The sequence below is a fragment of the Stegostoma tigrinum genome, chromosome 17 (genome assembly GCF_030684315.1).
Source record: "Stegostoma tigrinum isolate sSteTig4 chromosome 17, sSteTig4.hap1, whole genome shotgun sequence".
Lineage (NCBI taxonomy): Eukaryota > Metazoa > Chordata > Chondrichthyes > Orectolobiformes > Stegostomatidae > Stegostoma > Stegostoma tigrinum.
The window spans coordinates 26,771,504-26,793,517 of record NC_081370.1 but is presented as its reverse complement, the minus strand read 5'-3'; the positions used below and the strand labels follow the sequence as shown (position 1 = coordinate 26,793,517).

The following is a 22,014-nucleotide window of genomic DNA, read 5'->3' as shown; positions in this document are numbered from 1 at the left end:
GTAGAGGTTGTTTAGGGAGCAGTTTGCTACAGATACTAGATAGGTTTGTCCTACTCACAGACAAGAAAAGGATGGTAAGGTGAAAGAACCTCAGATGACAAGACATGTGGAACACCTAGTCAAGAGGGAGAAGAAAGCTTACTCAGGTTGAGGAAGCAATAATCAAACAGGCTCTAGAGGTCTACAAGGTAGCCAGGACGGAACTGAAGAATGGACTTGGAAGAGCTAGAAGGGCATATGAGAAAACTTTGGCAAGTAGGATCAAGGAAAACCTCAAGGCATTCTATACTTACGTGAGGAACAAGAGGATGACCAGAGTAAGGGAGGGCCAATCAGGAATAGTGGAGGGAACTTCTGCACGGAGTCAGAGGAGATAGGGGAGGTCTTTAAGGAATATTAGGTTTCAGGATTCACCAGTGAGGGGGACCTTGACATTTGTGAGGACTGCATGAAACAGGCAGATATGCTCCAACAGGTTGACGTTAGGAAGGAGGATGGGCTAGAAATCTTGAAAAACATGAGGACAGATAAGTCCCTGGGCCAGACGAGATATGCCCAAGGTCCCTAAGGGAAGTGAGGGAAGAGATTGCTGCCCCTTTGGCAATGATTTTTGCATCCTCACCGTCCACTGGAGTACTGTCAGAAGTTTGGAGGGTGGCAAGTGTCATTTCCTTGTTCAAGAAAGGGAATTGGGATAATCGTGGAAATTATAGACTGGTCAGTCATGCTTCTGTTGTGTGCAAATTATTGGAGAGGATTCTGAGAGATAGTATTTACGATTATTTGGAAAAGCACAGTTTGATTAGAAATAGTCAGTATGGCTTTGTGAGGAACAGGTCATGCCTCACAAGCCTTACTGAATTCTTTGAGGATGTGACAAAACACACTGATGAAGCCAGAGCAGTGTGTGGTGTATATGGATTTAGGCAAGGCATTTGATAAGGTTCCCCATGGTAGACTCATTCAGAAAGCAAGGAGGCATGGGATTCAGGGCAATTTGCGTGTCTGGATACAAAACTGGCTGTCCAATAGAAGACAGAGGGTGGCAGTAGATGGAAAGTATTTAGCCTGGAGCCTGGTGACCAGTGGTGTTCCACAGGGACCTGTTCTGGGGCCTCTCCTCTTTGTGATCTTTATAAATGACTTGGATGAGGAAGAAGTGGAAGAGTGGGTTAGTAAGTGTGCCGATGGCATGAAGTTGGAGGAGTTATGGACAATGTGGAGGGCTGATACAGGTTGCAACGGGACATTGACAGGATGCAGAGCTGGGCAAAGAAGTGGCAGATGGAATTCAACCCACAAAAATGTGAAGTGATTTATTTTGGAAGGTCAAATTTGAATGGAGAATACAGGATTAATGGCAGGATTCTTAGTAATATGGAGGAACAGAGGGATCTTGGGGTCCAAGTCCAACAATCCCTCAAAGTTGCTACCCACGTTGATAGGGTTGTAAAGAAGGCAGATGGTGTGCTGGCTTTCATTGGTCAGGGAACAGAGTTTAAGAGTTGTGAGATTATGCTGCAGCTCTATAAAACTTTGGTTAGACCACACAGTGTTCAGTTCTGGTCACCTCATTATGAGATAGATGTGGAAGCTTCAGAGAGGGTGCAGAAGAGATTTACGAGCATGCTGTCTGGACTGGAGAGCAGATCTTATGAGGAAAGGTTGAGGGAGCTCAGGCTCTTTTCATTGGAGCAAAGAAGGATGAGAGGTGACTCAACAGAGGTGTACAAGATGATGAGAGGCATAGATAGTGTGGATACCCAGACTTTTTCCCAGGGCGGAAATGACTATTACGAGGGGCATAATTTTCAGGTGATTAGAGGAAGGTATAGGGGAGATGTCAGAGGTAGGTACTTCGCACAAAGAGTGGTGGGTGTGTGGAATGCACTGCCAGCAGTGGTAGCGGAGTCAGATACTTTACAGGCTTTTAAGCAACTCTTGGATAGGCACATGGAGGATAGTAAATTGTAGGGTATGCAGGGTAGATTGATCCTAGTAGGATAATCGGTTGGCACAATATCATGGGCCAAAGGGCCTGCACTGTGCTGTGTTCAAAACAGCCAGTGGGAGGCCAATCCTCCAGAATATTTTTCTGATCAGAATCTCCATGCTGCTTTATTTACTTGCATGGATTTTAGATATAAGATGAGCTTGTCTTTTGTCTTTTTTAATGATCACTTTCACTTTAATATCAATTGACACTCTTTTGCATTATGGTGTCCATGGCTGTTCTGCCTCTCGCTCAGTGAAGTTTCTTTTTCCATGCAATCATTGGTTACAGTTTAGCTTTCTAGTTTGTTCCAGGTTAGGCACAGGTTCAGAATATTCTACACCAATCAGTGTTGGTTATATTAATGGGATGAGTCCCATGATTCAATTTAAAAAGATTTCCAATTTTTGATTAAAAGTGCATTGTCAAAATAAAGTGCAGTTATTTAAAGGAAGGTGTTGTACAGTGGTCCTACATTTTGTCCTGAATACAGTTGCGATTGCAAAACACCTATTTTAAAAAATACTGAAAACATTTCTGGATTAGAATACAGAGCAGCGCAGCACAGAAACAGGCCCTTCGGCCTACCACGTCGGTGCAACCATGATGCAATTCCAAACTAATCCTATCTGTGTACAAATGATTTGTATTCCTCTATTCCTTATTTGTTCACGTGTCTGTCTGAATGACTCTTAAATGTTTCTATTGCATTGTATCGGTTTCTACCACTTTCTTGCCAATGTGCTCCAGGCATCTACACTCTATGTAAAAAAACAACTTGCCTCACATCTCCTTTAAACTCTCTTCCTCTCAGCTTAAACCTATACTCCTACCATCTGATATTTTCACCCTGGGAATAAGACTCCAACTATCCTATACATATATTTATTATGCCTCTCAGAATAACAATCCAGTTTGTCTAACCTCTTGTAATAGCCAAAAAAAATTTCCAAACCAGGCAACATCCCAATAAATCTCTTTTGCATCCTCTCGAAATGTTCCCCATCCTTCCTACTGTGTGGTGACCAGAACTGCACTCAATCCTCCAAATGCAGCCTAACTAAATTTTTATACAGCGGCAACACGACTGGTTAACTTTTATAATTAATGCCCTGACCAATGAACCCTGCACACTGCCTGTACCACCTTATCCACGTGTTGCCAATTTTAAGGAACAATGAACTTGCACTCCAAAATCCCTCTGCATATCAACGTTCCTCAGGGTCCTGCCATTTATTTTACATTTTCTTGTTGGATTTGACCACCCAAAATGCATCACCTCACACTTGTCAAGATTAAACTCCATCCGACATTTCTTCACCCAACCTTCCAACTGATCTATATTCTACTGTAACCTTTGACAACCTTCCTCACTATCCACAACTTCACCAATTTTCATGTCATCTCCAAACATATTAATCAGACTACCTACATTTTCATTCAAATCATTTACCTGTATTACAAACAACAGAGATCCCAGCACTGAACCTTGCAGAACACCAATGCTCACAGACCTTCAGACAGCAAAACACCCTTCACAACTACTCTGTCTCCCATGATCAAGCCAATGTTGCATCCAACGTACCAACTCACCGTGGATCTCATGTGACTTAATTTTCTGGCCCAGCCTACCATGAAGGACCTTGTCAAATGCTTTAGTCAAATCCACATAGGCAACGTCCACTGCCCTACCTTCATCAATCACTTTCATCACTTCTTCAAAAAAACTCAATCAAATTTGTGAGACAAGACAACCCACACAAAGCCATGATTCTGACGATCCCTAATAAGTCTATTTGCTTCTAAATAGGAGTAGATCCTGTCCCCAAGAATCTTCTCCAACAATTTCCCTACTACTGAGGTAAGGCTTACCGGCCAACAATTTCCTGAATTATCCCCTGCTGCCCTTCTTAAACCACGGAGCAACACTGGCTATTCTCCAGTCTTCTGGGACCTCGTCTGTGGCGAAAGAGGATACAAAAGATCTCTGTCAAGGCCCCAACAAACTCCTCCCTTGCCTCATCCAACATTCTGGTTTTGTTTGCATGAGACAGATGAGCTCCTAAGAGCGGCAATGTGTTGATGAAAGTCGTGCTATCATTTTATAATTAAAGAAAATGAGTTTTTAAAAGATATAATCTCACCATCTTTTCCCAGATGTTCATCCAAATAACAATGCAAATAACTACAGTGCAACATTATTAGCATTCTTCCACACAACATTTGCACTTCATTCAGCCAATATTTTGAGCAATGTTTAAAATTTGGAACCCAGTTATTGAGATATTAGATCAGTGATATCTGAACAAAGAGGGGATAAACTTTTAACAGGCCAACAACAATGCAAGAAAGCAGTATTTGGTCGCTTATCGAAGAGAATGTTTACCAATTATTGGTCTACGACAACATAAAATGATAACATGCCCTGTAAGTGTTTTGTTTAAAGTTGGAACATGTAATTTTAAACAGGATTTATGTTGTAGAATTACAATGTAAATTGCAATTAATAAAACAATTTAAGACTGAAACAATTTACATTAAAATGCTGAATTTAATATGACCTACAGCAGCAAATCAAAAATTTGACTGGTCTGGCACCCTAATATTTGGATCATGACTAGCAGAAGATATTCTTTTGCAGTCCATCAGACCAGTTGGTGCTGTAATAATTAATGAATAGTGTAGATTATTCTCAGGCCCTATTTACTTGCACCAATCTGAAAGGAAAGAAGAAAGCAAAGAATAAGGAAGTTTAAGCACAAGGACCAAATAAAACAATTGCTTTTAAAAAAGGAGCAAGTGAAATAATAAGAACAAAATTAAGATGTCACAAAAAGGACAGGAGGCATTGGAAACAAAATTCAATGATTTAGACAGCTTAAGAAAGGAAAATTTCTTTTAATATTTGTCGTAACTTGTAGTAAGATTAACTGATCACACTGGATCCAGAGTCATTTTCGTAAATTTAAACTTGTTCCAAATATGCGGTGTAAGGACAATAGTGCGTTATCTGAAAAGAGTATTTGTTTTACCTTCTGTATTGGGGGAAGCCTTCTGCTTTCTCGGTGCACAGCTTCAAGAGTCTCAATATGCATAGCCACAATCCCTTAAATAAATAAAGTCCCTTAAGTTAGCTAAAGCATTTGAACAAGTAAAACTATAAAATGCAAATGACTTTTGAAACTTAACTCCAAAATTATAATAAAACATATTCTCAAACACTACTCTAACGTAATGCATTTTTATTAGGTGCATCTGATGATTTTTAAGTGCTTTGAAATTTAGGTTGCTGGTTTCAGTAAAACGGTTAACAATATAGCAGTGATTAGGACATAGAATCGTAGGGAATTAAATTTAAAGTACCATCATAGCCTGACATTAAAATCTGATCACCACAGACATGTCTATTCTGCTTTTGTTTCTTTTTGAGGGGAGGAAGACGCAGGAAGAGGATGAGGAGGAGGATGAGAATTTACTACTATTTGACTGCTACTTTCTAATTTAGTGTAATTTATTGCTCAAAGTAGTTGCAATGCAATAAATGATATGAGAACAGAGAAAAATCTTAATTTTAAGATTCTAATTGGTGCCCCTAGTTGCCCCATTTCCTCTTCCACAACAGCCTGACTTTTTAAATTTTATGAAGTGCCACTCTCACATATTCAAACAAAACCCAACAGTTCTGCTTTGTTTAAGTGATCCTGATAGTTTTTGCCTCCCTACCTACATTTAGAGGATGTGTCATGGAAGTCCACAAATTAGGATTTATACACTTTTTTAATTCATTCACGGGATATGGACATCACTGGCTGGGCCAGCATTTAAGGTCCATCCCAATATGCTGAGACAGCAGTTAAAGAGTCAACAATACTGCCATGGGTATGATCAGATGGGGTAAGGGCAACAGATTTCTTTCCCTAAAGGATATAGAACAATCAGCAATGATCATGATCACTGTTAGACACTTAGTTCAAGATTTTTAAAAAACTGAATTCAAGTTCCACTTTCTGCCATAGCGATTCAAACCCAGGTCCGCAGAACATGACCTGGGTCTCTGCAATAATAGCCCAGCGATAATACCACTCTGTCATCAGCTCCTGACAAGTCAAAGAAGCAGATAGCCAAATCAGAAGCATCAGAAAGAAGAAAAAAAAAGACAAACCAAAAATAAAATAAATGAAAAGATGAGTTTATAGAGTCAAAGAGTCATCCAACATGGAAACAGAACCTTCAGTCCAACTTGTCCACGTCGACCATGTTCCTAAACCAAACTAGTCCCACTTGCCTGCATTTTGCCGATTTCCATTCGAACTTTTTCTATTCCTGTATTTATCCAAATGTCTTTTAAACATTGTAACTGTACCTGCATCCACTACTTCCACATACAAACCACTTTGCGTTAAAAAAAAGTTGCCCATGTGTTCTTTTTAAATCTTTCTCCTCTCACCTTAAAAATATGTCCCTTAGTTTTGAACTCCCCCACAATAGGGAAAGGTGCTATTCACCTTTACCCCTCATGATTTTTAAAAATTCTATAAGGTCACTCTCTACCACACACATTCCACTGAGAAAAGTCCTAGCCTATTGAGTCTATCTTTATAACTTATAACCTCAGTCCTGCTAAATCTTTTCTGAACCCTCACCAATTTAATAATATTCTTCCTACAGCAGGGCGAACAGAACTTTACACAATACTCTGGGGAATTTGCCTCACCAACATACTGCACAACCTCAAAATAACATCTCAACTTCTGTACTCAAACGTATGAGCGACGAAAGCAAGTATGATAAACGCCTTTTTAACCACCCTCTCTACATGTGACATAAATTTCATAGAATTATGTACCTGAATTTCTCGGTGTCTCTGTCCTTTAATACTGCCCAGGGTCCTACCATTAACTGTATAGGTCCTGCCATAGTGTGTTTTTCCAAAATGCAATATGTCTACTCCCTCCACCACCAACTCTTAGTTACTGAAGCAATCGACGTCCAAATGCATCAAAACCTGGACACGATCCAGGTTTGGGCCTGCACATGACAAGCAACAAGTAACTTGTGTGCCATGCAAGTTCCAGGTAATAGCCATCACCCATGACATTCAAATGATATCATTACTGAACTACCCCACTGTCAACATCCTGGGGTCACCATGGATTAGCCACACGTACAAAGGCTTTAAGAGCAGGTCAGAGGTTAGGAATACTGCAGAGAATAACAAACCTCCTGACTCCCTGCAACCTCCCACCATCTACAAGGCTCAAGGGAGGAGTACTATGGAACACTTCCACTTGCTTGAATGAGTGAAGCTCCAAGAACACCTCAGCAGCTTCACACCATCCGGAACAAAGCGGCCCACCTTGGCCAGTACGGCATCCAAAGCATCCTCTCTGCTGACGCTCAGTAGCTGCATTACAAGATGCACTGCAAAAATTCAATAAACACCTTTTGACAGCATCCACCAAACCGAGGGCTACTACCATTTACAAGGATAAGGGCAGCAGATACATGGAAATACCACCACCTGCAAGTTCCTCTCTAAACCACTCACCATTCCCCTCCAAGTTATTCGCCAACCTGACTTGGAAATACATTGCTATTCCTTCATTGACACTGGATCAATATCCTCAAATTCCTTCTCTAATAGCATCTTGGTCTACCTCTAACACACAAACGGCATTAGTTCAAGAAAGGCACCTTCTGAAAGGCAATTAGGGACAGGCAATAAAAGCTGCCCCAACTAATGATGCCCGTGTTCCACCGAGTGTGCAGTATCTATTTAAAAGATATTATAATTCTTTAGCTTTCCTGTCAAAAATTGAACCACCTCACACTTTCCTTTATTACGCTCAATTTACCAATTTTTTGCCCACTGACTTATATATACACACAAACTCTTTGCAGCCTATTTGCATCCTTCTCATACCTTAACTTTCTAACTACCTTTTAATCATCAATATGTCCACAATACAACTGATCCTTTCATCCAAATCATAAAAATAAATTTGAAATAGTTGACAACCCAGTGCTGATCCCTGTGGCACTCCCCTAGTTACAGTTTTTGAACCCGAAAACAACACATTTACCTACAAAACCTAAGTAGGAGTTTGTCATTCAGCACCTCAAGGTAGCCCTGCCATTCAATAAGATCATATTTAATATGGCCCAGGCTTCAACCCCTCTTTAATAACAGCTTCTCATAGCCCTCAATTCCTTGATATTTCAGAAATCGATCTACGCTAGAGAAGGGCGAAGGTTAAATCACTGGAAGTATTTAAACAGGAGGTAGAGAATTCCAGGCATTTACGACCTCTGAAAAAGAAATTTTGTGTGTTCTCAGTTTTAAAGTTCCCCCATATTCTGTAACTATGTCTGCTAGTTCGACAGTACCTCAATAACGAAAGCCTACTGGGGTCCTCTTTAAATGATCCTAACACATATCTCCATGTCTTCTCCAAAGGCTTAGTTTCAGGGAGTGATGGCTAGAATTTTTATATGTCTAATCTGAAAATAGGAATCTTTAGAATAAATCATTTTTATATCAAGCTAGAAAACATTTTACGAATGATAGAAATTAGAAACCTCTCTACGCATCTTTGGCAATCAGACAGAAAAGGACAACAATGTTCTCTCCTCCTGTTTCATGGCCTTCTGCATATAGAAGATACTCAATAATCTAACCTGGTATCATGCAATGAAGATTCTTGATATGGTCCTGTGTGACCCCACTTTCAGTGCAGACTTTGTCAATAAATCTAGTAATGAAACGAATTACTGAGTTGGCAACATCATTGTTTTCTGCATCCTCAAACCCACTTTCGGTGTCATAACTCTCAGCAACACTGCCAGCAATGCTGAAAAAAATAACAAAATAAGCTTCATTAACAATAAAGAGATTGTAGAAATATTACCAAATATAATCATTATTAAAAATTTGTAATGAAGAAATGTATTTTTTCCCTTCACATGATCTGGAGTCCTACACTTGCAATTCAGAGTCCACTTGAGAGACTGTAACAAATTTTTGCAAGAGAATTATTAATTGCCCTATCAATATGTAAATTCTGCCAGTATTTGAAAATAATGCAGATGTACACAACAGCTTACAATGCACTAAGTAATAAATTTTTCAACAGCTGGCACAATGTAGCCAATGCAAAAAAATAGGCTATTTTTGAGAATATCAGCATTTTTTCTATAGTACTGGCTACACCTCAGGTTTCCAATCAAAACTTTTACTACTGAACTTAGTGATGCTGAATAAAGATCTATAATTCGCTGACAACGCATTATAAATTGTTGAATGTAAAGTCAATTATCTTTTTTGTTATAAACAGTTTATTTAGATGATGTTAATTATTGGTTGAACATATATTTTCTCAGAAGCAAAATTTAGCTGGTTCCCAGGCTTTTATGTTTGATGTAATAATTTTCTATTTGTAATTCTCCATTTGCAAATAGTTCTATCTGGTTATGTCAAACCTATGCAGGCCAACATCCAGTCAATTTCAATCTCAAACTCAAAATTAAGTCCTACTCCATTTTCCTATTTGTCAATTTTATTTTACATGCTATCTCATCAAGGCAAACATTTACACTGACAAGCCAAAAATCAGTTTTTGTTCCGCCCCAATATCATTGATTGAAAAAATATCCACATATCTCAACACCATCTGCTTTTCAACTTTTCTCAGATGTGGCTTGAAGCAACTGAGCTGGATTTTTGCTGAGTTGGTTCAAACATGATGATCTTTTAAAGTGGGAGTCCACTCCACATTTTCACCAAATTCTATTTGTGCGATCAGGAGGAAGGTGGCATAACATAAATTCCAAATTCAGTGGGGCCTTTTGAAATTTAGAATATTGGTTATGTCAACAAAATTTCTCTGTGCCCAGAAGTGTCGATATAAACAGGTTAGACCTGTATTCAACATTACAAGTATTACTACGTCATCATTTAGTCATAGATAAAGGGCACAGAAACAGACCCATTGGTCCGACTCGTCCACACCTACCAGACTTCTGAAATAAATCGAATCCCTTTTGTCAGCATTTGGCCCATATCCCTCGTAACTCTTCCTATTCATATACCTATCCAGATGCCTTTTAAATATTGTAATTGTACCAGCTTCCACTGGTAGCTTGTTCCATACACGCCGTGTGTGTGAAAAAGTTGGCCCATAGGTCCCTTCTAAATCTTTTCCCTCTCACCTTAAACTTATGCCCTCTAGTTTTGGACTACCCCACCCTAGGGCAAAAAACTTGTCTACTTACTCTATCCATACCTCTCATATTATAAACCTCTGTAAGGTCACCCCTCAGCCTCCGATGCGCCATGGAAAATAGCCCCAGTCTGTTCAGCCTCTACCAAGAGCTCAAAACCTCGAACCCTGGCAACATCCTTGCACATCTTTTCTGAATCCTTTAAAATTTCATGACATCCTTCCTATAGCAGGGAGACCAGAATTGCACGCAGTATTCCAACAGTAGCCTAATCAATATCCTGTATAGCTACAACATGACCTTCCAACCCCTATACTCAATGCACTGACCAATAATAGCAAGCATACGGCTAAGTCCATATGACTTACTTGACCAACGCAAGCACAAATCTACAATGGTATGGTGATATAACGTTTATTAACTACTGATGGTCACGCTGTTAAATTGTGTTATGAGCTTCAGTTGTCTATTATTGGATATATGACATTCTTTTTGAATACTGCAAAGTCAAGGAGAAATTAAACAATCTAAAATAAAACACTTAAATTAGCTAGAACAAGGGGTGAGAAATGCCCCAAGCAGCAATACAAACAATTTGAAAAATGTTGGCATGACCAACTGATGACCAGAGCTCATCAGGTGCAGGCAGATTATGCACAGAATTCCAATTTAATCTTGGTCATCATTTGTACGCCAAAAAGCCAATTTAATAGAAGCACATTTTGCAAACAACTGCACTTCTTCCTCTTCCAGCAAAGTGTAACAAGGGGCACAAGATGACTCAATGAGTTTCGAAAAACAATGCCAAATACAACTCAACACAAGTCAGACACATTTAAAATAGTTCTGGATCGCTATTACCTCTGTCACTCCAACTGCTGAACTTTTTTTGTTAAAATGTTATCTTAATGAATAGCAAGTATTAAATGGCAATCAGAAACATTTCAGCAGATTAATACCTGCAAGGATGAACTTAAAATGTAAAATTGCACAATTATTTGATAAAACAAGTATAATATGAAACCTAATTGATTTGAATCAGGACTACTGATTTACCAATTTCAACCACATAGAAATGGCCATAATATTTCATTTCTGTGGTAGAAGAGAAACCAAGTAAAGCTTTTAAATTAAACCACCTTAAATTGCAATTCTGAGAGAATAAGTATTCAAACATTTAGAACCAAATAACCGGTTAAATCAAGTTTAGCTTTCGGAATTGATAGCATATAATACCGCATAATGGAACAGAACTTGCTGGAAGACTGTCAGCATTAAGCATCATTACCAATCTAAATCTGACTGCATCTTCAGCATGTAGTAAATGAGCATTTGTGCAGGAATTGTTAAGCTACAATATTATTAACGACCACAGGCTGTGCTATGCAACCAAATCTTCTGCCTTAGAATACTCTCGAGTGTTAACTTTGATTTTTGTGATCAAGTTCTGGAGTGGGTCTTCAACTGTCATCTTCTGACTGACATGTGAGAGCATCACCAACCAAGTCATGAAGGATACAAGTTACCAGATGTCTCCATTTGATTCACCAGTGCACTAACATTTTTATTTTAGTTTGTTCATGATATTCCAGCTTCGAGTATAAAACCTCCTTCTACTTTGTCACAACACATATTGAATCTTTTTAACATATTTAAAAACTGATTTGATTATGAGCGCTCATCATTTCCTGCTTGACTGTCTGAGAGAATTCTTTAACACAACTGGTTGTTTGGATAGCATGATGTTCCTGTAACTGAGCACTGAGAATCCTTTTTATTATACCTTGAGATAATTGGAGTTCTTGTCATTGGTACTGCTAGATCTCTCAACATCAGTGACACGTTTTGTTTTTCCTTCTCCAGTTACCATAAAATCCAAGTCATTTTTTTTCCCAGTAACTCCAAATTGGGTAGACATTGCAAGGTTAAATGTAAGCCTACTGACCAAAATTTGTGCAATGTTAGAAATGAAACTTGAAAAATCTTTGTATTGTAAACTCAAGTGGGGGTATGAAGGGTCAAGATTTATAAACATAATGTATATGTTGTATTAATGTAAATATTTGCACTTTCTGTAAATTTTCAGCTGACTTTTACCACAAAGTTGAAAACTGAGGTTTCACTGCGACATTTAAATATAGATCACTTTGGGCTACTGAAGAGAAAGTCCTTAGTCTAATACTTATATTTAACTATCAGGAAATACTCTTCAGTTTTTAAAAATGCGTTGTGTGTCTTTTGTTCATTATGTCCTATATTAATATGAGTCACTTTCTCTTTTTATTATGCGAGTGTAAGGAATATTGGCAATTTTTAAGTATGGAACAATGTTATTGTACGCACAAGTTGCACTCAATGATTCAGTATTGTTCAGTACTTTATTTTACATAAAACCACATACCAACAATTGAGTGAACAAAATAAAGCACAAAATACAAATATCTAAGTGTTTCTGACAAACCTGTTGGTGACATAACTATTGCTCCCACTTTCCCAGTCTCCTGTTGTTGCATTTCGCAGTAGCTTATTTTTGCTTGTATCCAAAGGGACTAGTAGGTAGACCATGAGCTGGGCATAATGAATAGCTTGGCTAAACACAGTGTTTTCTTCTCCCTTTTCCAGCTCCTGTTGTTTCTCTTTGTGGAGTGTTTGCCATAAGCGCAGCTGCTCTGCTGCAATGTCCATAGCTGTTTTCTCATGCTCTGTTGGCATTGGATCCTTATCCTAAAACAATCAGAACAGAGGTCAGCAGTGTACATTTGAATTCTTCTTCCTTCCAGTATTTTTCCATTGGGTAAGACACATAAATGGATCAAAGACAGAGCACGACATAGCTGATGGTGTATCACAAGACATTAAAAAAAATTCCAGTGTGGAAATGCTCCACTAGACCACAAATGATTTATCTACACAATATGAGCCACAAGATATGTGACTGCCTGTAAATCCTTCTCCTGTGGGATAATTTGGAATACATATATTATTCATTCTACAAAAATAGAAAAAACATTTCTTAACAGAAAACACCTGAGCTTGTATCACATGATTCACAGGCATTTTTGCATTATTTAACTCTCAATGAAATAAACTGTTTTACTGCATTCCATTGCAAATTGAATAATTGTACATTTTAAGGTACCTTGAAATCAGTCATATTCATACATCTAAAGGTATAATGGATATCACCTGCTTATGAATATGTGCACTTCTAAAATTTGTACTATCTATTTTTGGATGTTTATTTTTCATTACACATGTAACTTAATATTGAAGAATTTTGAAGGAGGCATTAATGATCTTTATATATGCAAATAAATAATCTGATGTCAACTGGAGTGATACAGCGCAACTTCTGTTATTTAAGGCCAAATAAATGTTTCACAGGTTTTGTAACGACAACAGTTCTTAAATACTGGAGAAGGTTCATTAACCAGGCACATTAATTATGTCTTTCCCCAAAGATGATGCTTGACCTTCTGAGCATTTTTTCCAGCATTTTCGATAGTGTCAGTGTAACTTAACCACATTGACTCCAAGGAGGAGGCAGATAACCACACCTTCCCAGGGGCAATTAAAGATGGGTAATAATAGAAGTGATAGGTTGTTTGCATTCAGTTTGATGTCAATATCCCAAGATTTTGATTATAGGGAATTCAGTGATGGTTCAATGCCCCCCAGGTTATCGTAAGTAATTTTGACTGGGATACAAACTGCCATTCTATCACTCTCGGTATTTAAGATTATGGAATTTCCATCCTAACATCACAGTGACAGTGCCATTAGCAAAACAACTGCAGTAGCTCACGAAGGTGGTCCACTGTGCCTTGAAATAGGCAATGGATACGGATTTGTCAGTATCTCCAACATTGCAAAAACGCATTTAAACAGGCAAATATAATGAAATTTCTGGGCAGGAATGACAAGAAACACTAAACAGAAAGCAAACTTGAATAAATGAAACAAAGAACTACGGAAACTAAAAAACTTAAACGAAAACAGAAATTGCTGGAGAAACTCAGCAATCTGGTAGCATCTGTGAAGAGAAAGCATTCTGTCCACAAAAAATGTTCCCAAGCTTACAGGTATCTGCTAATTCAACAGGCTATTGTACACCTTGGCCAACATTTCTGTCTTGGGTCTGCTGAATTACCTCAGTGACGTTCAGCACAAGTTGGAAGAACAAAATCTCATTTTCTGCTTGGGGACCCTGAAGCTTTCCGGGCTCATTACTGAGTTCGATCATTTTAGAACCTGAACACGTTTATCGATGTCCTTTACCCACACCCCAGGCCCTATTATGACAAGGACTGCTTTCAGCACATCCAATCATTTTCACTGACCGATGGTTTCCATTATCGGCTTTGCTTTCTCCTGAAATACTATGATCTATCCCTTTGTCTTCCCACTGTTGCTCTCTGTCTCTGGGCTCCATCTCTATCTGCTCAATCCTCCACCACATCCCTCACCCCATCTTCAGCACCACCTATTCTAGCTACTGTCAGTTCTGAAGAAAGGTCACTGAATTTGAAATGTTAACTCTGCTTTCTCTCCATAGATGCTGCCAGACTTGCTCAGTTTATCCAGCTATTTCTTTTTTTGTTTCAGGAAGCAAAATTTATCGTAATATTTCTCACTTTTGTTTTACATAGCGCAAATGCACAGTGCCATTCATTGGCACTGCAAAATGAGCTAGAGTACAATTATTTGAAAATTCTGGAGAAATACCCCAAGGATCAGAACTTCTTATTCTAATTGGCATTTCCACTAAACCAGTAAGAGTTCATAAAAATGAGTGAAACTGAGTGTCAGCAAGGTCAATATCTGACTAAACAAATTGAAAGCATGTACATATAGTGAAATTTATGGGCAGGAATGACAAAAAACACTGTACCAAAAGTGAATTTTGGTAAGTAAAACAAATAGCCACAAATAAAAACATTTTCCTCCGTCTCCAGTTAGCAAATTATTTCTTTGCCTTTTCTGCAACCAGAAACATTGTCTACAATTACCTTTTGCAAATTTTCATTTCTTGATGGGAGGTAGAGTGCTCGTATTTGATTCTGCACATCATTATAGAATGTAGCTTCCCAAAACTGTTGATTAGCCCAGACATGATGGTCTTGTACACAAGTATAGGCAAATTGGTTCACTCCTGTTGCCAATTTCTGAACAAACCACAAAACAATCTTGGTCAGTTTATAGATATAGATATAAGGTATAGATAACTAGAAGTTATTTCTGTAAAATCCCTTTTTGTCAGCACTATAGCTGCACCTGCACTAGATGGTCTACAATGGTTCCAGAAAGCAGCTCACCACCACACTCGAGGGCTATCAGAAACAGACAACAAACGCTGCCTTGCTAGTGATACCACATCCCATGAATGAAAAAAATTACAAGTAATTAAGCATTCTAAGTCCATCATAACACAAATTACATTTTAAATTGCAAGGAAATTGACTCCTGCTAAATGTTGCACTTTTGCCATTATTTCAAGCACCAGTTACGTAAGTCAGGATGGATTAGTCATTTTCTGGTTGGCAATCTGTAACTAGTGGAACGTAACAGAGATTAGTGCTGGGGCCTCAACTATTTATGATCTATATTAATGACGTGGGTGAAGGAACCAATTGTAATATGGCCAACTTTGCTGACAATAAACAAAGGTTAGAAAGCAAGTTATGAGGAAGATGCAGTGAGTCTGCAAAATGATCCTGATAAACTGAATGAGTGGACCAAAATTTGGCAAATGGAATGTAATGTAATAAAATGTGAGGGTGTCCACTTCGGCTGGATGAATAGAAAAAACAGATTTTTAAATGGAGAGAGATTGCAGAATGCAGCAGCGCACAGGGTTCTGGATATCTTTGTACACAGCACGTTGTCGTGAAGCTACAGGACATCAGTGAGGCACAGGCCACGAGGCCTACTACTACATTCCTGAGTCCTATGTCCCAAATGAAATGGTCTTTATTACAAGTAAGGTGGAATGTAGAAGTAAGCAAGTCTTGATCCCACTGTACAGGACAATGGTGAGACCACATCTAAAATATCATATACAGCTTTGTCACATTATTTAAGGAGAGACAAAACTTGAGTTATAAGCAGTTCAACAAGAGTTCGCTTGGCTTATTCCTAGGTTGAGGATATTTTTCACATAGAATGATGGTGAACAAACTGGAGTTACATTCATTAGCGGTTACATAAAATGAAAGGAAATGGTATTGAAGATAAGATTCCTATTTTTGGAGACGTTTAAGTTGTAAATGAAGAGAAATTTGTCCTTTCAAAGGACTGTTAGCCTTTGGAATTTTCCTTCCCACAGAGCAGTGGAGGCTGGGTCACTAATTATGTTCAAAGTTGAGCTGGATTTTTGATTGACAATGGAGTGAGGAGTCATTGCGGCAGGCAAGAAAACTAAGGTAAGCCAAAAATCAAATCAGTCATGATCTTACTAAATGGTGAAGTAGGTTTGAGGGCTAAATGACCTACTTCTCATCCTATTTACTATTTTTATGTTAAGAAACATAGGAGAGTTTAATTATTTTAGGCTGGTGTTTCCAAGTAGCAAAACTTTACGCAATATTTAATTGCTCCTCTCATTTCTCAGCTGGATTTTTAGCTTACAGTTTCAATGTTCATATGTTTTTATTTATTCATTCACATTGTGTGGGTATTGCTAGTTGGGGAGCATTTGTTGCCAACCCTAGTTGTCCTTGAGAAAAAGTGGTGATGAGCTTGCCTTCTTTGAACCACTGCAGGTTACTGGCGCTGGTAGATCCACAATGCTGTTAAAGTGGGAGTTCCAGATTATTAATCCAGCAACAGTACAGGGACTGGCAACATATTTCCAAGTCAGGACGGTGAGTGCTTGGAGACAAACTTCAAGAGATAGTATTCCCCTGTATCTGCTGTTGTGGTTCTTCTACATGGAAGAGTTTGGAAGGTGCTGGTTAAAAAGTCTTAATGAATTTCTGCAGTGCATTTTGTAGACTGCACACACTTCTAGTTCTGAGTGTCAGTGATAGAGGGAGTGAATGTTTGTGGATGGGGTGCCAATCAACTGGGCTGCTTTGTTGTGGATAATGGAGCTGCATTCATCTCAGAAAGTGGGGAATCATGTGGTCAATTATGTACTGCAAAATTCCTAGTCTCTGACCTGCTCTTGTAGCCACAGAAATCCATGGCTAGTCCAGAACAGTATCTGGTCCACAGTAACCCGCAGGACACTGATAATGGGGATCCATTGAATGTCATCAGAAATGGTTAGATTCTCTTGTTAAAGATGGCTGTTACCCGGAATGTGCACGGCACATGTTCCTTGTCACTTGTATGTACACACCTAGGTATTGTCCAGATCTTGATGAATTTAGACATCGACTGCTTCAGTATCAGAGTAATCAAGAATGATGCTGAACATTGTGCAATCAGTGAACATCCCCACTTGTCAACTGATAATGGCGGGAAGGTTATTGATGAAGGAGCTGAAGAACTTCTTACTGGTTGATTTTAACTGCCCTCTGGGCAATAAATGTTGGCATAGCCAGTGATGCTCATACCCAATTTTTGGAAAAATGACCCTGAACAACACCTAAAAGAATGTTCTTCAGCTGAGGTGACTAACCGCTAACAACCACAATCATCTTATAGAATCTTAGAATTTTACTATACTGAAAGAGACTATTCAAACCATTATGTTTGTACCAGCTCCCAAAACTGCTACTCAGCAAGTCCCAATCTCCAACCCTATCTTTGTCACCCTCTAAATTCATGATTTTCAAATATACATGCAGCTCTCTTTTGAAACCTCATGTAGAATCTGCCTCCACCTCTCTGTCAGTTTCAACTCATCTCCAGTGATTACATACTCTGTGTTTCCTATCTCTTAGCCAACTTCTAATCCATGCTGCCAAGGATGCATCAATTCCAAACACTCCTATTTTGTCAAGTGACCTGCCATATGGCACCGTATCAAATGTTTTCTGAAAGTCCAAATACACAATATCCACAGTAATATCCACATCCATTGCCTGTATCACCTTGTCAAAGAACTCAATCAAATTTGCTAGACATGACATGCCCTTGACAAAGCCAAGTCGACTGTCGAGTATTAATTTATTTTTCTCCAAGTGCAAATTTTCCTTATCTCATATTATGGCCTCCATCACTTTTTCCACTAATGACACAAAGCTGACAGGTCTGTAATTTCCTGGGTTATCCTTTGCCCATTTCTTAAACAACAGTGTCACATTTGCAATCCTCCAGTCCCCCACGACTAATCCTGTGTTCAGACAGGCCTGGAAGATTTTTGTCAATGGTTCTGCAATATGCTTCCTTACCTCTGTCTGCAATTAGCATATATCCCATCTGCGCCTGGTGATTCTACCTGGACAGGTAGCCCTTTTAGCACCTTATTCATCCACTATTATACTGTTCAGTTGCTCAACACCCACATTTTCAACTCGGCCATCGTCACCCATTTTCTAAATTGGTAAAGATCGATACCTGTGCCATACCCTTTACTTTAAGGAGCAGCATACCCTGCTTGTTCTTTGTAGTCCCCACTCCATTCTTCACTAATCTTTTCCAATTAATATGTCTGAAGAACGTTTTACTATTCATCATGGCACAATCTGCCATCCTCTCCTCATGTTTCTTAGCTATTCTTATTCCAGCCTGAGACTCTCTTCTGCATTTGAGATATTCTCACTGATTTCTACTGTTAATGTTCCAGTATGCATCATATGCTTATTTTCTCAACAATATCCTTAGTCATCCAGAACTACGCCTAAACAAAGAACAATACCTCCAAGTATTCTCTTCGTGGGCGGTTAAGTGGAGCTGAGTCTAAAAAAGAACAGCCTTGATTTTATTAAATGGCGGGGCAGGCTCAAGGGGCCAGATGGCCTACTCCTGCTCCCAGTTCTTATGTTCTAAGTATTTAGAGACAACAGATAAAGCTGGGTCTGACAATGCCTGTCACATAAACAACAGGAAGATACAGTGTGCCTCAACACACTTGTCACATTATCATACACCAAGGACATATCTGAAGTAACCTCAAGACTCCTACAGCCACGGGGCATCAGAAGGGCACACAACCCTACGCCAACTGCTAACAAGAACCAAAGACCCCTAACCCACTATGGACAGCAACAACATCCTATACAAGATTCCATGCAAGGACTGCGACAAACATTACTAGCTATGAAGAGAGGTTGAGTAGATTAGGATTATTTTCATTAGAAAGACGGAGATTGAGGGGAGACCTGATTGAGGTCTACAAAATCATGAGGGGTATAGACAGGGTGGATAGCAAAAAGTTTTTTCCCCCAGAATAGGGGACTCAATTACTAGGGGTCATGAGTTCAAAGTGAGAGGAGGAAAGTTTAAGGGAGATATGCGTGGAAAGTTCTTTACACAGAGGGTGCTGGGTGCTTGGAACGCGTTGCCAGTGGAGGTGGTAGACGCAGACATGTTAGCGTCTTTTAAGATATATTTGGACAGGTACATGGATGGGCAGGGAGCAAATGGACACAGACCGTTAGAAAATAGATGACAGGTTAGACAGAGGATCTTGATCGGCGCAGGCTTGGAGGGCCGAAGGGCCTCTTCCAGTGCTGTTGGTTTCTTTGTTCTTTGTATTACATTGGCCCTGCAATTCATACCCTGTATTTATTTCCCATGGTTGCATGCCTATCTTGCACTCTATGCGGCTCTCTTTCTAAATTCATTCCTCTTTAATCCACTGTTTTATTTACCAAACTACATTTTCAATCAACCCACTCCAGTTCAACATTTAGACCTCTAAAATCTGAACTTAATTATTCACTGATTTTGTCCCTTTCCAATTAAGGATTGAACCTTATTATATTATGATTGCTATTTCCCAAACGCTCCCCAAACTGAAGATTTTGTTTGTTTCAGGTATGACTCCGAACAGTTAATGGTTAAGTTCTAGAATTCCCTTCTTAAATCTCTGTTTCTACATCACTTTTCTCTACTCAGAGATGCCTCAAAACCTATCCCTTTTGAACAACAATGTGGTCATATGTTTTAATGTACTTGAAGGTGGTTCATGGTCAAATTATGCTTTGTAACACTACTGTGATGCATTTGTAACAACATATTATGTTAAATACAAAATGCCATTGTGTGTCAGTTATTTCTAAATTGCCATAAATCACAGCACTAAACATATTTTTTAAATCTGAAAATTAACAAAACAAAATTGGCGTATTTAGTTCTGTTACATGTTCTCAAACTCAACGGCTACAATAACTAAATTGATAGTGAACATTTCCATTAGAGGGCAGTAGATTTCCACAATGTTAAAATTACGAATAACGGAAAAATTATCCAAATCAGAAACTCCATAAATACCTTCTAATATACTTTTATAGTAAATCAATCACATGGCTCTCTTGTTGAATGTACGTTTGGACCCGTCAATAATGTATACCATTATTAAACATGTTAAACATGATGCTGACTCAAATGCAGCACTGATAAGATGAAACTTGAATGTGAAGGTATTTGCCTTAAAGTTACTTAAAAAGGATTAGCAAAATAACGAAGCATTACAATAAAATTTCAGCATCAAAAGAAGGTCTATAATCAAACTGAAATTTATCATAGTAACCATAAGTTACATGCACATTTGACCAATGAAAATCAAATCTTTTAAGCCTTCGTTTGTTGAAAAATTAACTCCTTTACGTTAATATAACAAATCCCGTTTAACATTACGGGTGTAATGAAGGAACTAACTTTCTGGATCATAATGCAGAAATAATGCTAAAATTTAGTGTAGTTTCTAAAGTGACTTTGGAACTGGGAATTTGCATTTAAATTTCCTGTTGATTGCACAGTATTAGCATACAATGCAAAATTATGTAGAATATAATCGTATAAAAAAAGGGGAAACGAGTGTAAACAACTGGGTCTAAATAAAGTGCAAAACATGGGCGATCCTCTTTCCCCTCGATCCTGTTTAACTTAACTTTAGATTTTACTTTTCATAATATTAACAAAGTATTTTTTGTGCAATATTCTTGCTCAAGTCAGTTATACACCAAAGCTCTCAGAAACAGGTACAATTTCACATCTGTGGCACAGCAACGCCAAACCTTCCTAAGAAATTTCACCCCACCACGTCTCAAGTGATACACCACCAGGTGGTAGTGGAAAGAAATGGATGTCGGCATAATCATATAGGAAATTTGGATAGAAATGATTTTACTGGCGCAAAGTTATGTTTTGTTTATATCCCTGGGCACTAATGCAGCGTCATGGAGATTTGGAATGAACCAAACAGCCTCCATCTGAATCATAAATATATCCATGATTCTAACTGAGGTAGTCAGGTAAACACAGCAATTTCGATAACTGATTTGACTCAGTTCAGTGTTGGTTATCTTCTGGACCAATACCCTCACTTGAGTGCTCAAGCAAGTGATTTCCAATTCTGGCCAGACAACCTTTGCCACATCAGTTAACTGTGGTTGGTTCGGTCACTGAGCTGGTTCATTAGTTTGCAGATGGCTCATTATCCTTCTGGGTAACCTCATCAGCGCAGCCTCTGATGAAGTGCTGTCATATTTTCCTGCTTGCTATTTAAACTTTAGGGCCCGTTGGAGTTGATTACTTGAGTCCTCCATGCAGCCGTGTGTAAATAGGGTCTAATTCTATGGGTTTAATCGATGGCCTTCTGGGTGAAGAACCAGGCCACTAGGAATTCCCATGCTTGTCTTTGTTTGGCTTGTGTTAGGATTCTGACATTGTCCCAATTAAACTGGTGG

At 38.7% G+C, this 22,014-nt stretch overlaps 1 protein-coding gene across 6 annotated transcripts in view; it reads right to left on the bottom strand.

The window, feature by feature from the left end:
* The window catches only part of sbf2 (SET binding factor 2), a 609,277-nt gene that overhangs the window by 140,905 nt on the left and 446,358 nt on the right, over positions 1–22,014 (bottom strand). For all 6 annotated transcript variants that reach the window (XR_009446846.1, XR_009446845.1, XR_009446847.1 and 3 more), the window contains 4 exons: positions 15,223–15,378; positions 12,675–12,937; positions 8,672–8,844; positions 5,026–5,099 (listed from right to left, as the gene is read on the bottom strand). Coding sequence is in view for 3 of the 6 variants with exons in the window: in XM_059652034.1 (XP_059508017.1) it covers positions 5,026–5,099; positions 8,672–8,844; positions 12,675–12,937; positions 15,223–15,378 (666 nt within the window). In the remaining 3 variants the exon portion in view is untranslated. The remainder of the gene's footprint in view (positions 1–5,025; positions 5,100–8,671; positions 8,845–12,674; positions 12,938–15,222; positions 15,379–22,014) is intronic.